The 16,370-nt window shown below is 41.6% G+C and overlaps 1 protein-coding gene across 3 annotated transcripts in view; it reads right to left on the reverse strand.

Annotated features, from left to right (window-relative positions):
* The window catches only part of LOC121284000 (glutamate receptor 4), a 304,238-nt gene that overhangs the window by 41,163 nt on the left and 246,705 nt on the right, over positions 1-16,370 (reverse strand). For all 3 annotated transcript variants that reach the window (XM_041198891.1, XM_041198890.1, XM_041198892.1), the window contains 2 exons: positions 11,438-11,644; positions 1,619-1,992 (listed from right to left, as the gene is read on the reverse strand). In XM_041198891.1, coding sequence (XP_041054825.1) covers positions 1,619-1,992; positions 11,438-11,644 — 581 coding nt within the window. The remainder of the gene's footprint in view (positions 1-1,618; positions 1,993-11,437; positions 11,645-16,370) is intronic.

Raw genomic sequence — 16,370 nt, forward strand, 5'->3', positions numbered from 1 at the left:
CTATTAACATGTAAGACCTTGCACTTAATTTTTATTATTTATTACCTGCTTACTTGTGAACATTATCTATATTTTTCTCTAACTCCTTGGTTGCTTCATGAGACTCTGCTGCCTTCTCTGGTTTGGTAACATTGTTAAATGTGTGTTTATATATGCAGGTAATTTATGGAGATTAGGAATGCTAGGTCCCTAGCACTGATCCATGGGCAGGGATCCATCTATCTCCACACCTCAGTATCATTTCCAAAAAGCAAGTAGCTGCTACTTCCTCCTTTAGTCAATTTCTAATCAACCCTCCATGTTTTATTGAGGCCATCCAGTCAGAAAAGCATTATAGACATCAGTGCAGAAAGTTGTTATTTTAATCCTAATTTTCTGCTCCTTTACTGCCAGCCTCAATGCATGTCAATACTAGAAAATCTATCTGCTTATTCCTTAACTCTAGCCATTATGTTGAAAGAAACTGAAGCTGATTGTGCCAAATTGAAAATTGTCATAGAAATGGAAGAAAATGAGAAAAGCCTTTTTGACTTATCTGATCCTGCACAATTAGGAATTTAACCAACTCACTTAATTTTCAGAGGGAAATTCCTCCCAGACCTCCAAATATAATCAAGAAAAATTCTGAGATATTAGTCCAATTTTGCAATCTATATACTATTCAACTTTGAAAAAGTAATTCCTCAGTTGACTTGCCCTTTGTCTCAGCAGCTTCGGAACCATCATATACCCCAAGGTACTTCATCATCCCTGTCTATACTTGCTTTAAAACCTCAAACATCTGTTTAACCATAATGAAGAACAACTTAAAGATGAATGTAGTTCATATATATATATATATATATATATATAAATAAAGGGACAGGACAATTTTCGCTGGAACATATAATTGTTAATCATTTTACAGCACTATTTTTTGTAAAATGTATAAGGGTAACTTTTTTATAAAAATAAATTAATACATTTAATAGATATCCCATGGGAGCTAAACTGAGTCACTGTTTTCACTAACAGGAAAGTGAAGTTACAGTGTGATAAATTTACACAGGTAGTTTCCATTATAAATATGGAGATAGGAATTAATAATGGAAATGTTGACAGGAAAGTCCATGTAAATGTAACATTTTTAATATATTATAGATATGTATTCACATAAGTTTGAAATTGAGCTCCTGTATTTGAATATTGAAAAAGCTATTCAACAATAAACTTTAATCATTAAGAGTTCAATTTTGTTTTCATTTCAGCAATGGGTGCAGATAAGAAAGAAATGAAATTTTATATACACCTGGACAGTTGACCGTAAAATAAGGTATGCAGCAAACACACGGTAGTCCTCCAAGGGGACAAAATCAGCATAACTTTATGCATTTTACGGTCTACGCATGGTGTATATAAGTTACGTGCAGAAATGTGTAAATGGTAATTTAGAGGTCATTCACACATTTCACTTATCTATAAAAAGTAGCAATTTCTCTTGGAACCTTACCGTTTGTGGAAGCATTCAAATAAATTTTAGAAAGGGTATACTTATATTGAAGGGGAAAAGGTAACGTATATGCACCATGGCATCAGGCTTGACCATAAAATGCACAGAGTTAATAGATAAATGACCAACCTTGGTGAAATATCGCATCCTTGCTGCATAAAGGCACCCAGAGAAAACCAAAGACTGTTAAAGATGCCAAACTCATTGGGTGGTTGATCACTTGGTGATGCATCTTGTCCATCTTCTGGTTCTTCAGTGTGCCACTCATATGGGCTAAACCTGCTGACCAGGAAGAGTACCACGCTGACTCCAATGTAGGCAAAGACGATACACATCCAAATTTCATACGCCAATGGGTCAAGAAAGGAGAAGACTCCAGGTTTGGACTTCTGTGGCTTCTTGATCATGATGGAAATGCCCAGGCTCATGAAGGGCTTGGAAAAGTCAATGACCTCTTCTCGTACTAAAGTAATGGTCAATGGTGCCACACCAATCTGTGCTCTCTGTGAATGGGAGAAAATACTTTTTAAACACATATCTTACAATACACATGGGATAGATGACACCAGAGCAATCAAGCCTTAAAAGAAAATTTCCAATATCTAAAGATGCAGTTAATTTATTTGGCTCCCTTTAAGGTTAGAAAATTAAACATTTCAAAAAGTACAATGCAGATGGTTACACTATGTGACTTACTGATTGTTCATTAATTTTAATAGTTCTCTGATGCCATAATTTGACAGAATAAAAACAAAGTGCCAGGAGGCCCCAATTTCTGAATTATGGATGCGCTGTGCTGTTTTATTTTGCAGTTTTGCTACATTCACACAATTCCTAAAATTTATTTCATTGCCCTCTGAGATTTTTCTAGAAGGCATTTTATCAGTAGTCAGATGCACCTACAAGAAAGTTACCCACTTGTACTCACTTACACTTGTAAACACAAATTAACAGTCCCTTTAGAAAGTACACGCGAGGAGATAATAAATGTCTCAATGCTGTAACATATGAGCATCTTGTTATATCTTGATACAAATGCTCTCCATTGGACAAAGATGCTGATTTGGACCTGATTGTGGTTCAGTGTGGGCCTGTATGGCAGACAGAAGACGGTACTGATGAGCTCGTAGAGCCTGCCAGATTCACAGCATTACTATGCTCAATATACCTGGCCCACTTCTCCTGAGATTAGGATCAGATTTTGGAGTGTCATTGCCAGCACTAGGTCTGAAATGCTTAATTATTTACTGTTAAAAGATCTCAAATTATCAGTAGGATTTATAAGAACACAGATTAATCTTCATGTGTGCTAAATATAGAAGATGCACAGCAAGTATAAGTGCAAATTGTACAACATTATTGATGATATAAAAATATTCCTATTAAATCAGGCTGCATTTCACCAGAAGTAAAGCTGTCAAATATTTTAAAGCAAACAAATTGGGGTCAGAATGCACTCTCTTACATCTCCTCAGAGTTGAATCAACAGTAATGGGTAGATCAACATTAAAATAGGTAGCTTGTCGAACCTCCTAGCTGATAAATAGTATATGGTATTGGGAGACTTGAAATGGGAAAAGGGCTTTAACAATGCCATGGTGCCTTAATGCAACACTTTGTATGGAACTAAACTATACAGGTCAAAATCTCAAGTTGATTCATGTGTGTGCTGGACATAAGGTTGCCAACCCTTCCGGACAGCCTGTGAGTCTCCCAGAATGGGGCATGGATCCTGCAGGCTGGGAGATCTTCTTACTTTAAATTACCCACAGAAGCAGTCCATCCTCATCAAGGGGGGAGATTTGGGGTCAGGAAATGGGGGCTTGCAGCTAAAGAGAGACTGGGGAATGGGGCTTCAGGGGAAATTAGGGAATGGAGATTGGGAAATGGGGTCTCAGGAAGGGGACTGGATCATGAAGCTATTAATGCATATAATGTTATTGGAAATTATTTTTTTAAATAGAGGTTTAGTCTGTGGGTGTATCTGTGTGTGTCTTAATTAGATTAAAGCCAGCGAGTCTGGTGCTTTGATATATAATAGTTTTGAGATGTAAGCAGAGGTAGAGGTACATTTGCATTTTATTGAATAGAGCATTCAAGAAGGGGAGTGAAATCTTGTACCTAGCTAGGAGACACCAATCAAAGTTTATATTACTAATAAAATTGGTACAATGAAAGGGGTTTTATTGTTAGGAGAGAAGGAGTTCAAAGGGCCTAGTAATACAATGACAATTTGCATTCAAAGGGGAGTGCTGGGTATAACAGAAGGGAGTGTGTGCAAAGCAGAGGCATATAGCATCAAAGCAAGTGTAAGCCTACAACTGCCTGCAAAGGAACCGAATTGAAAGGAACCTCATTTTGAATTTGTAAGGTGAAAATACTTTGCCCGGTGTCTGGTTAAGTCTATCGGTTACTGTTGCCTTGGTGGAGATTAATTTGGGAATTTTGTTAAAAATTATAATAGTAGTAATTTGTAGCCATGTGGATATGTTTAATTTGTTGTAAAAAAAATAAATGTCTCATTTAGTTTGATATAAAAACCTCTCGCGAACTAGTGGTCTTATTCCTGAATTTAGAGCTGAACCTCAAACATACCAATTGAAAATATAGGTAATGACAATTGTTTAAAGTTTCCCACTGGGATTTTAAATAACACCATTTACCAACTGCTCTATCATAACACTTGGTGATAGGAGATTAGGGTTGAGTCAAGGCAGGTAGCTCGAGTCAGGAAATTTCCCCATTTAGCAGGCACATCTCAGTTTAAAGGGCCCTGGTAGATCCTCTAGCTCTCACTCCTCACAACCCCTCACCCAACCCTCACGCCCCCTCATACCCCATGCCACCTCCATGCCAACTTATACCCCACCCAGCCCAATGCCCTCTCATATCCCATGCCACCTCCATTGCCACTCACCCAGTATCCTACATCGCCAGATCTCAGGTGCTATGTGGAGGTGGAAAAAAACTTCTAACAATCTAATGCAGCTTTCACTTTTATGCACTTGATAGTGAATGAAACTGCCATTCATGAAACCTATTCAAATCTTTTAAATCTCCTCAAGTGGTTAATCTCTTATAAAATAAGCAAACTTCTATTTAGACCCCACATCAAAACAGCTAATCCTTCAACAGCATCTTTAAACTAAGCACTAAGTTCAAATGGCTCTGCTAAGTTTGGGTTTCCTGACTTTGTGAATCACATCCCATGCCTTCCCCCTGCCAGCAAAAATTGGATCTGTTGGAAATGAAGGTGAGACTTCCACATCCAGGCCCTGCCATTTTTAAAGGTCCATGGAGTCTTCCTGACTCCACAAAAATCCAGCCCCTAGGGAATGCAAGTCAGGAAATAGGGGCTTGCAGAAAAAGAGAGAGACTGGACAATGGGAACTGAGGGTAGACGGAAATTAGGGAATGGGGATCAAGGGATTGGGGCTTAAATGGAGGGACAGATGGAATCTGGGGGATGGATGGATGTCCAGGGAAAAGAGGGAAACTGGATGATGAGGCCTCGGGGGAGAAAGAGACCAAGGGTTTGGGGAAAGAGAGACTGAAAAATGGGGAGATGGTGTTGAAAATGAGGCTCAATGGATGGGGAGAGAGGATGGACGGGGATAAAGGGAGTGGTGCTTAACCAAAGGGCAGAAAGGGGAAAAAGAATGGATACAAGAATCAAGTTTTTCTGTAGAGCAGTGGTTGTAACATGGTGAGTGGGAACAGTACTAAAAGAGGAACAGATGGTAAAGGGGTGAGTGCAACCTGGGGATCTTTAAAAAGATTGTTGCAAATGGTAAGTGAATGTGGAACGATGGGATGGAGACCGAGGGTTATCACCTGAAGAACCGAACAGGAAGGGGGAAGGAACGCTCTTGAACTGAGGGCTATTAGAGCACATAGGAAGTTGCGTTGCAAATGGCTTTTGAGAGAAGAACTTAAAACATCACTTAAAAGGTAATGGGATAAATAGCTAAAAAGGGGGAACATAAAGAGACTAGGGGGAAGAAAGGGCAACTAGCATCACTGCAGGTTCTGGATACTGAATGGCCTCCCACCTGTTCTGTAATTTCTATCATTCTATAAAATCTCTCCTTTATTGAGCCTGAGCCTAGGTAGAAATGATGCTGAGCTGAGTTTAGGACTATAGTGCCTGTTATAAATGTTCCAACACTGAGCTCATTGCTTGTTGTGCAATTTTTTTTTCGTTTCTTTCAGATTGATCTGTGCAGGTTGGCTTTGAAGAATGAAGTCTAAATACAGATCAGCTCTGACTAGGGTTCACAGTTCAGAGTTGTCACCTTTGCACAGATCCTGATTGAGTCTGAACCAGATTCCAAGGAGATAGGGAGGGAGATTGGGCCCAGTAAGTGGTTTAGCTTGGACAGCCTGAGCTCACCTTGTGCAGTGCAGGGGAATTCTGGTTGTAGTATCACGGAGACTATCAGTAGGCTATGGGATTACTACTAGTTACGGCTATGTTATCTTGGCATTATATCTATACTACGAATTACATATAGACTTATTATAGAATTATATTACTTTGAAGAGAATCTCCAGTTATTTGTTAACTATTAGTTATTCCAATTTCAGTGAGTCACTATTACTTATGGTCAGAATTAATGTTTCTCCCACCTCAGTTTTTGTTCCCCCTGTGAATCATCCCACTACCCTCACTTCCCCTTCTTTGTTAATGGGCCTCCTGGATCTTGGAACTTGTCCCACATGAACTGCTGGCATAAAATCATTGAAAAGATACTCAACTACAAGGGAGCCAACCTTTATAAGCTAAATGCAATAACATATTCAGTTGCTACGTGACCAGATGTCACAAGGTCAGAACTCACATGGTCAGACTGTAACATGATCAAAGCTCCTGGAATGCCACCAATCAGAGTTGGCAAGTCCAACTGAACAGTTGATCCCAACCAGGGCTATGGTTCCCATCCCTGATTGCTGTCCAGTGACTGCTGCTGGCAAGGGTCCTTGTATACTTGTCACGCATCAGGACAGGTTCAGGCTTGTCTATAATGCCCCCTTGGGATCAACTAATAAAATGTACCATGGAGCGAGCAAGAGAAAAAGATGACATTTAAAAAAAAAATACAACAACAGATCAAAATAAAACAAAATAAGGAAACACCATGACATTTTAAAGTGTAATTTGAACTATAGATATGTTTGCTATGGATGTTTTTTAATCCCTTTGACTTAACTTCGACAGAAAAAAATATTGTTAACTTTCCAGTAACAATAATGTGATTGGTGATAAACAAGGGAAAAAATCTTCCCCCTCTTGGGGGAGGGAGGGGCAGGGTAGCAGGTGTGGCCTCCGATCAGCACCCCCAATTGGGGGCAGCTGCCATTTTATGTGGCAAATTAAGGCCCGCCCAGCGTGATGTCCACTTGGAGCCGGGGGGGGGATTCCCTTAGCTGGAAGTGTGCTCTTTTGTGCATGAGTGCTAAAGAGCGCACAAATCTCCCTGAGGCTAAGTGCTGCCTTAGGAAGATTGGCTCGGAATTAAATTTTTTAATACAAATGATTAAAACATTTCCCTGACATGTCCCCTCATGTAACACTGTCACATGAGTTGGGACATGTCCATAACTTTTATTAAAAGATTTGATAAAAATTTAAATACCCGCATGAAACCTCATCCCGCCCGTGGATGAGGTTTCATGCTTTTTCTGAAGCCCGCCAGAGCTGCCGGCCTGCCCGCCAATCTTAAGGTTGGATGGGCAGGTCCATTAATGACATTAATTAGTTTTTCAATGGCCTCAATAGGCCGCTGACAGGTCAGCGGGCATGCAGCTGACTTGGCTGCGCCCCCGCCGACCTGAAAATGAAAATGGCGCTGGGTGATGTCAGGAGTTTCACCTGATGTCATCCCGCGCTATTTTACGCATCAGTGAGTGGGCCCCGCCCCTGCTTGCCGACCGGAAGATCCTGCCCAAGGTATTTTTATTGCTTTGATAGGAGTCAGGGAGTCTATATTGCTTTAAACGTGGCAAGTCTGCCTGCTTCCATTGGAACCATGGTAAAAGGTTAAAGGGGAATGACTGTTTTTGCTGTACAGTGGAGCCAATCAATATGGCATGTCGAATATTTCAGCAGCTGCCTCTAAAAATCTCTTTCAGAGATGTACTGAGCATTGTCTTCAATGTGTATTGTCACGAAGACGGGAATTTGTGATAGAGTGAGATCTACCTATAACTTCACCAGTTTACCAAAAACCTAATGAATTGTTTTAGGGGGACGTTTTATTCTAAGTACAAAAGACACTGAACAAAGATAGCTGCCACAAGTTACCTGATTTGTGGACTTGTATGCTGACCTTTTCCGGAAAGTAACCATATGGATTGCACTGCAGACATGTTGCTCATGGAATTTCACACCTGGGGTGTCAAGATCCATTTCATGGAGGACCATTGAGAGCAAGATATTAAAGCTGCAAAGTGCTGAACTTTATTCAACTATGATCCTATCAAGGCAATGGGGAACTGCTAGCCAGCCAGATATACAACCAGCAGACACTCAAAACCCCTGTGGAGGATGAAAGAACCCCATCTCCTGTTGGTTTCTACTATCTTGAAATGTGTCAAAAATTTCTGAAATGAAGCATCACAATGCGATTACTTGTTTTACAACAATGACTGCAACAGACATGGTAATCAAATTCTTTAGGAATATACAGCAATCAGTACTTTAAGAATTGGGTTTGCCAAGCAGAAACAGGGGAACCTGGAGAAACTGCTAATGGAGCAGTACTGAATCTCTATCTCTCTCTTAAGTAAAGCCCTTTCTCTATAGTCTAAAAATCCACTCACCAGGGATAATGAATGTCCGTTGGAAAGAACCTTAAGAGAAACTCATTGATTTCTGGAAGACAGATCACGGGTTAAAAGAAAGGAAGTAATCTCCAGCAAATGCAGCTACATGAACTTCAATTCAACTCCGGGATTTTGAAGGCAACCAGCTAACTTGAAATGGCCGTAACATTCAACAAACTACACTTCAAGGACAAGCAAAGGACTTAACCATATATTCTTTTAGCTTTTTATTTGGACACTAACTTTTCTTACCTCTGATATCTATGTGTTTGTGTTGCGTCTTTCATTATTTTTTCTCAGGTTTAATGGCTAATAAATATGTTATTTGACTCAAGAAAAGCTTGTGACTGGCTCCTTATTGCTCATTGCATAGATAGTAAAAAATACATTTGGATTTGAAAAGGCATCCATGGGGAAACAAAATTTAAAAATCCTTGTTGTGACCAACTGAGGAGACTGAATAGAGGGGAATAAGTTCACTCTTTTTCCCCTGGTCGTAACAAAATCATGTTCAATGCTTTGTGTTCTTCACACTGGACTCCAAGGACAGGAATCCAAAGATATTTTACAGAGGGACAATGTGCTGATTATTTTGTATGATTTTGTGGTTTAAACTACATGAACGGAAAATAATTTACGAACCAGCCATAATTTTTCTAACATTAAGAGTTTGGAAATAGTACTTTTATAACAGGAAATAAAACTCCACATTAACTTGATTAGGTTTCTACAAATGTTTGATTTTGATCTTTGGTGTTGCATCTGCCATTCTTCCTGTACCGGGTTGCATTTTCTGTTTGAGATAGAGGCTAGACAAACTTTTCCCCAAAATTCTGTCAACTTTCCACTGTACCCAATGTGAAATAACAAGCCAGGTGAATAATACTCCAACTTCACTTCTCTCTCTCTTTAAGCGAGGTTGGACATCTCTCTGACCTTGTGGAAGTTGAGTCAAGAACGGTTTTCTGTTGTGCACAGTCTGTGGCAAAATCATAAATGCATTCTCTGTAAATATATTTACAATGTTGGCCCACCCTAGAACACAGAGGAAGTCTTCTGTGTCTGAAAACTCAGGGGTCTCAGCCAATGTTGAAAATGATCACATCACAATACAGTAATGTGCTTCCTCAATGTACTATGGGTGCTACCTAGGTTATAATGGCACATTTTTAGAAGCAAATGAAATTAGGAAAAACTTCCTTTTTATTTGTGTTAACAGTATAATAATTAATAGTCAATCTCCCTTGGCTTTGCATTCAAGATTCAAGATCAAGTACAATATTCAAGTCAAGCAGGGTTAAAGAGCAAGGGAAAATTGAGAGGAATGTGAGTTATTGAGGGTGGGGGATATGATGGGAGAGTGGAGAGAAAGAAAGGGGGAAAGGAAAGGGGGAGGTGAAAGGATAGGAGATGAGGACAGCAGAGGATACGGATGGAAAGGGAATACAAAGGGAGGGACTGCCGGAGTTTCATCTGAACAATCCTGAAATTTGTTTAATCAGTAAAGGGGAGGGGCAGCACAGAGTGGGGTTAGCTTCAGCACCCGACATCTGCAGATTCCTAAATTGTATTCAGTGGTTGGGGGAAGGGGTACTGCAAGGATGCCTTCACAGCAGTTGTCAAGAATTAATTATTGCAATGCCTCCATTGGTTTAATTAAACAGAATTCTGTTGGTTTTGATTGGGAGTGCGCAGGTGGCCAGAGCTCAGAATTGCAGAACACATCCCCAGGATTATTTTTAATTTTTGAAATTATCTTCTAAAATTTGTGCTTATAATATTACAATCACTCCTACTGTGAATTTGTCCCAGGCAAGGTGTGACGTCTTGAAATTGAAAACTGCTAACACAGGGCCACCTACAGGCATATCCTGTACTATAGCTGGTATAATAGGGCACAGGTCACTATGAAAGTTTCAAATAGATAATTTAATAGGTATGAGAGACTATTTACTGAAATCAGAATAGGTGTTTTCAAAGGTCTCATCCTTGCTAAATACCAAAAATGTACCACATCTGCTTTACACAAAAAAAATAAAGTTTTCAGAATAGGATGAAAACCAAGATAGCACCAACAAAACAACTGAGGAACTTTGTTGGACACAGTAATGAACGTGTCCCTCAGAATTAAGTTCTGGATATTCCTCCACATCATCTCATGCTTGAAAAGTAGACATCTGACAGTGAGGAACGAGTATCAGGATTTAATCAAAACTACCAAGGGCTTCTAGTTTAATACTTTCACTAAAGCTGAAATGTAAACAAACACAAACGCATAAAGTGTTGCAGGGACAGAAGATTATTTCAGTTCTGTACTTCAACCCTTCATGCTAATATCCTAGTTGTCTGATGCAGTATAGTTAGTGTGTTATTAAAGAAAGCAGAATAATCAACTTTACATTGCACTCTGTCTCAAACCTCTCCCTTGCAAATAGCATTACTTATATTGCTGGTCATCTTCGATTCAGCTCAGTTTTTTCAATCACTAGCTGGAATTTTTGCAGGGGTTCCCTGGCAGGAGATCAACAAATCCCCGGAGAAATGGTGTAAAAGGGTAAAAATGGTCATTTATATAATTTCTCTGGGGGCACTGCTTATCTCTCTTTGATGAGTGCAAAAGAGTCTCAAGGTATGCAGGATCCATTTGTTTCTTTATTGAAATATTGGATTTTACTTCTGAAAAATGTTGCACTTTCCTCTATGCTTGCTTCCACATATTTTGATGTCGGTAACATCTTCCTAAGCATTTGGTAAATAGGACTATCGATACAAACTGCAAGTGAGCACAAAATGGGCCAACCCATACTTAATATAGAATTATAGTCACAGGAAATCCCTTTCAGTACCCTTCCACATAATTCTGTTAAATATGAGTTTTAATGCCATGTTTATGGATATCCCTCAAAAGGGTTGAAATTCCTGTGCGTGCTACATAGTTCAAATTCTTCGCAGGCTGTTTTAACAAAATCACTTGAAGTAAATTGATTAATAATTTTGATAAACAGTGTATGCAAGAAATTGATAGAAACACATTAGCCATTGCACTGAGATTAGCACAGAGATAAATTTTAAACTAAAAGGGTGAGAAATATTATTTTCCAACTATTGTATAAAAATGCTTACCCCATAAACAAGTTCGCCCACCATCCCATTCCATATTTTAGTATCTGGATCTCTTGCTCCATATTTCCCATCAGGAACAATTTTAAGCTCGTACTTGATCCCGATGTGTTTTGCAATTTCTGAAGCTAAGTCCACGCAGTAACCCTCATACTTGTCATTTCCTTCCAGAGTGTCATGATTTTTCTTCAGCATAACATATGGGCCCTCCTGATAACCAAAGAACAGATTAAGTCTGTGAAGAGCAACAAAAAATTTAAATGCATTTAGCAAGTAATGCTAAAAGCTCTGCTCAGCAGAGGATCTGATATAACTCTGCATCACAGGCATTGTTTCATTCAGGATAAAAATCATTCACAATGAAAGACAAATTATATATTTTTTTTTCAGTCAATTTATAGCATTTATAAGTTTCACCTCAGGGCTCTTATCAAGAAAGACTGTGTGTAACTGGAATACTAATATAATGTATTTACTATGGCAGTTGGAAGGCATTTGACAAGGGGCTGCCACTTCCTTGTGTAGGAAGGAGCACTAATAGTCACTAGCATTCACTTTGAAAAGTTATTCTGTTTCTGGATATTTTGATATCTATAACATCTTCCTAAGCCTTTGCTAATAAGGACTGTCAGTACAAACTGCAAGCTAGCAACAAAGAGTTTGCCTATATATAATATAGAATTACAGACACAGAACAACTGTTTCCTTAGACCTTTGCATAATCCTGTTCAAAATGTATGTTTTGACACAATGTGTATATACAACTCTCAAATTGGTTGGGATTATCTTCCCAAATTCTGCACAATAACTGCCAGCCTCCTTTACATCTTTCAGTGCTGCTTCACAGATCCAATCCTAATGGGCCATGTTTCTTATTAGGTCGGTAGAAGCTGTCATCACTGCCTACTGGGTTCTGATCTCAAAAGATTATGGGCTAGAAATTTATTTGCCCTGATTTTCAACAGTGAGAGTTGTGCTTCGCGATGTGCCCATGCACATTCAGATTAAGGTGGGCAAGACAGAAAATTCATGCATCAACCTCATCTGAATGATATCTGGTGCACATCTTACACTACATTCTACTTCTTAACACTACCAGTGAGCTCTGCGCACAGCAGGAGGCCTCAGCAGCATTATATGCCAAACATGTGGTAGAGGCAAAACAAAAACAGAATTACCTGGAAAAACTCAGCAGGTCTGGCAGCATCAGCGGAGAAGAAAAGAGTTGACGTTTCGAGTCCTCATGAACCTTCGACAGAACTTGCGTTCGAGTCCAAGAAAGAGTTGAAATATAAGCTGGTTTAAGGTGTGTGTGTGGGGGGGCGGAGAGATAGAGAGACAAAGAGGTGGAGCGGGGGGGCGGGGGTGTGGTTGTAGGGACAAACAAGCAGTGATAGAAGCAGCTCATCAAAAGATGTCAACGACAATAGTACAATAGAACACATAGGTGTTAAAATTAAAGTTGGTGATATTATCTAAATGAATGTGCTAATTAAGAATGGATGGTAGGGCACTCAAGGTATAGCTCTAGTGGGGTTTTTTTTTTATTTATATAATGGAAATAGGTGGGAAAAGGAAAATCTTTATAATTTATTGGAAAAAAAAAGGGAAGGGGGAAACAGAAAGGGGGTGGGGATGGGGGAGGGAGCTTACGACCTAAAGTTGTTGAATTCAATATTCAGTCCGGAAGGCTGTAAAGTCCCTAGTCGGAAGATGAGGTGTTGTTCCTCCAGTTTGCGTTGGGCTTCACTGGAACAATGCAGCAAGCCAAGGACAGACATGTGGGCAAGAGAGCAGGGTGGAGTGTTGAAATGGCAAGCGACAGGGAGGTTTGGGTCATTCTTGCGGATAGACCGCAGGTGTTCTGCAAAGCGGTCGCCCAGTTTACGTTTGGTCTCTCCAATGTAGAGGAGACCACATTGGGAGCAACGAATGCAGTAGACTAAGTTGGGGGAAATGCAAGTGAAATGCTGCTTCACTTGAAAGGAGTGTTTGGGTCCTTGGACGGTGAGGAGAGAGGAAGTGAAGGGGCAGGTGTTGCATCTTTTGCGTGGGCATGGGGTGGTGCCATAGGAGGGGGTTGAGGAGTAGGGGGTGATGGAGGAGTGGACCAGGGTGTCCCGGAGGGAGCGATCCCTACGGAATGCCGATAAGGGGGGTGAAGGGAAGATGTGTTTGGTGGTGGCATCATGCTGGAGTTGGCGGAAATGGCGGAGGATGATCCTTTGAATGCGGATGCTCTCTTGCCCACATGTCTGTCCTTGGCTTGCTGCATTGTTCCAGTGAAGCCCAACGCAAACTGGAGGAACAACACCTCATCTTCCGACTAGGGACTTTACAGCCTTCCGGACTGAATATTGAATTCAACAACTTTAGGTCGTAAGCTCCCTCCCCCATCCCCACCCCCTTTCTGTTTCCCCCTTCCCTTTTTTTTTTCCCAATAAATTATAAAGATTTTCCTTTTCCCACCTATTTCCATTATATAAATAAAAAAAAACCCACTAGAGCTATACCTTGAGTGCCCTACCATCCATTCTTAATTAGCACATTCGTTTAGATAATATCACCAACTTTAATTTTAACACCTATGTGTTCTATTGTACTATTGTCGTTGACATCTTTTGATGAGCTGCTTCTATCACTGCTTGTTTGTCCCTACAACCACACCCCCGCCCCCCCGCTCCACCTCTTTGTCTCTCTATCTCTCCGCCCCCCCACACACACACCTTAAACCAGCTTATATTTCAACTCTTTCTTGGACTCGAACGCAAGTTCTGTCGAAGGGTCATGAGGACTCGAAACGTCAACTCTTTTCTTCTCCGCCGATGCTGCCAGACCTGCTGAGTTTTTCCAGGTAATTCTGTTTTTGTTTTGGATTTTTAGCATCCGCAGTTTTTTTGTTTTTATCTCTGTGTTTAATTGACTGCCACTGCTCTTCAAGAAATGCCTACCTCCTTGAAGAAGTTCTGTTCCTCTCTGCGACAAGATTTCCGTATCTCTCTGTTGTCTTGCTCACCTTCCTTGCTTTCCATTTCCCTCCTAGTGTTTGACAAGGTGTTTACTAAAACCCGCTTTCACAGCCATATCTCCTTTCTCAGTGACTGTCTCCGTCTCCGACTTACCCCACGTGGATTTCAACTGAAATTCCACCCCTCATGTTTCGAACCCACCCAGGATTACAGGTATCTCCGGGACATAAAACGTTTCTCGGACTGCTGTTCCCGTCACATTCTGAAATCCACACTCAGTGCCATGCGCCGCCATATGAACACACTCGACCTCTCCCTCCAGCAGCACCGCCGTACCCTTTTTCAAAGCTGCGCGTGCCCCCAGTTTCATTTTATCCTTCGGCTCATCCGACGCCTCAACAAGAAACTTTTTCTCTTTCTCTCAAGTGCTAAGGAACGCAAGCTGCAACAACTCATTGACACCAACACCCATCTAGGACCCTCCACCCCTGCCTGTTCCTCCGTCCCCACCCTTTCTTCCAATCCCAACCCCAGCCGTGTATTCACTATACCCCCTGACCTTCCCCTCTCCGATGCTGAACGTTCAGTGCTCAGCAAAGGACTTAGTTTCATACCCTTATGCCCTCACCTCAATGAATTTCGGGCTCGGCATGATGCTGAACTCTTCTTCCGCCGTCTTCGTCTCCGGGCTCACTTCTTTGGGCAGGAGTCCTCTCCCAGTTCAACGGATCCTTTTACCCATCTCCAATATTCTCCCTCCACCTGGACCCCTCCCTCTGGATTCTTACCTTCTCTTGATCTTTTCATTGAGAACTGTCGGCGCGACATTAGTCGTCTCAATTTCTCTGCTCCTCTCACCCATTCTAACCTGTCTCTCTCTGAACTTACTGCACTCCATTCTCTCAGGTCCAACCCTGACATTGTCATCAAACCCGCTGACAATGGTGGTGCTGTTGTTGTCTGGCGCACTGACCTCTACCTCGCGGAGGCTGAGCGTCAACTCGCAGACACTTCCTCCTACCTCTCCCTGGACCATGACCCCACCACTGAACATCAAGCCATTGTTTCCAGGACTGTCACTGACCTCATCTCCTCTGGGGATCTCCCTCCCACAGCTTCCAACCTGATAGTCTCCCAACCTCGGACGGCCCGCTTCTATCTCCTACCCAAAATCCACAAACAGAACTGCCCCGGTAGACCGATCGTCTCAGCTTGTTCCTGCCCCACAGAACTCATTTCTCGTTATCTTGACTCCCTTCTCTCTCCCCTTGTCCAGTCCCTTCCCACCTACATCCGTGATTCCTCTGACACCTTACGTCACATCAACGATTTCCAGTTCCCTGGCCCCAACCGCTTCCTCTTCACCATGGACGTCCAATCCCTCTACACCTCCATCCCCCACCAGGATGGTCTGAGGGCCCTTAGCTTCTTCCTCGAACAGAGGCCCGAACAATCCCCATCCACCACTACTCTCCTCCGTCTGGCTGAACTTGTTCTCACACTGAACAACTTCTCCTTCAACTCCTCTCACTTCCTCCAAATAAAAGGTGTGGCTATGGGTACCTGCATGGGCCCCAGCTATGCCTGTCTCTTTATGGGGTATGTGGAACATTCCTTGTTGCAGTCCTACTCCGGCCCCCTTCCACAACTCTTTCTCCGGTACATCGATGATTACTTCGGTGCCGCTTCATGCTCTCGTCAGGACTTGGAAAAATTTATTAATTTTGCTTCCAATCTCCACCCCTCCATCATTTTCACGTGGTCCATCTCTGACACTTCCCTTCCCTTCCTTGACCTCTCTGTCTCAATCTCTGGTGACAGACTGTCCACCAATATCCATTACAAACCCACCGACTCCCACAGCTATCTCGACTACAGCTCCTCACACCCCGCTTCCTGTAAGGACTCCATCCCATTCTCTCAGTTCCTTCGCCTCCGTCGCATCTGTTCCGATGATGCTACATTCA

The sequence above is a fragment of the Carcharodon carcharias genome, chromosome 11, assembly GCF_017639515.1.
Source record: "Carcharodon carcharias isolate sCarCar2 chromosome 11, sCarCar2.pri, whole genome shotgun sequence".
In the NCBI taxonomy this organism is placed as follows: Eukaryota; Metazoa; Chordata; class Chondrichthyes; order Lamniformes; family Lamnidae; genus Carcharodon; species Carcharodon carcharias.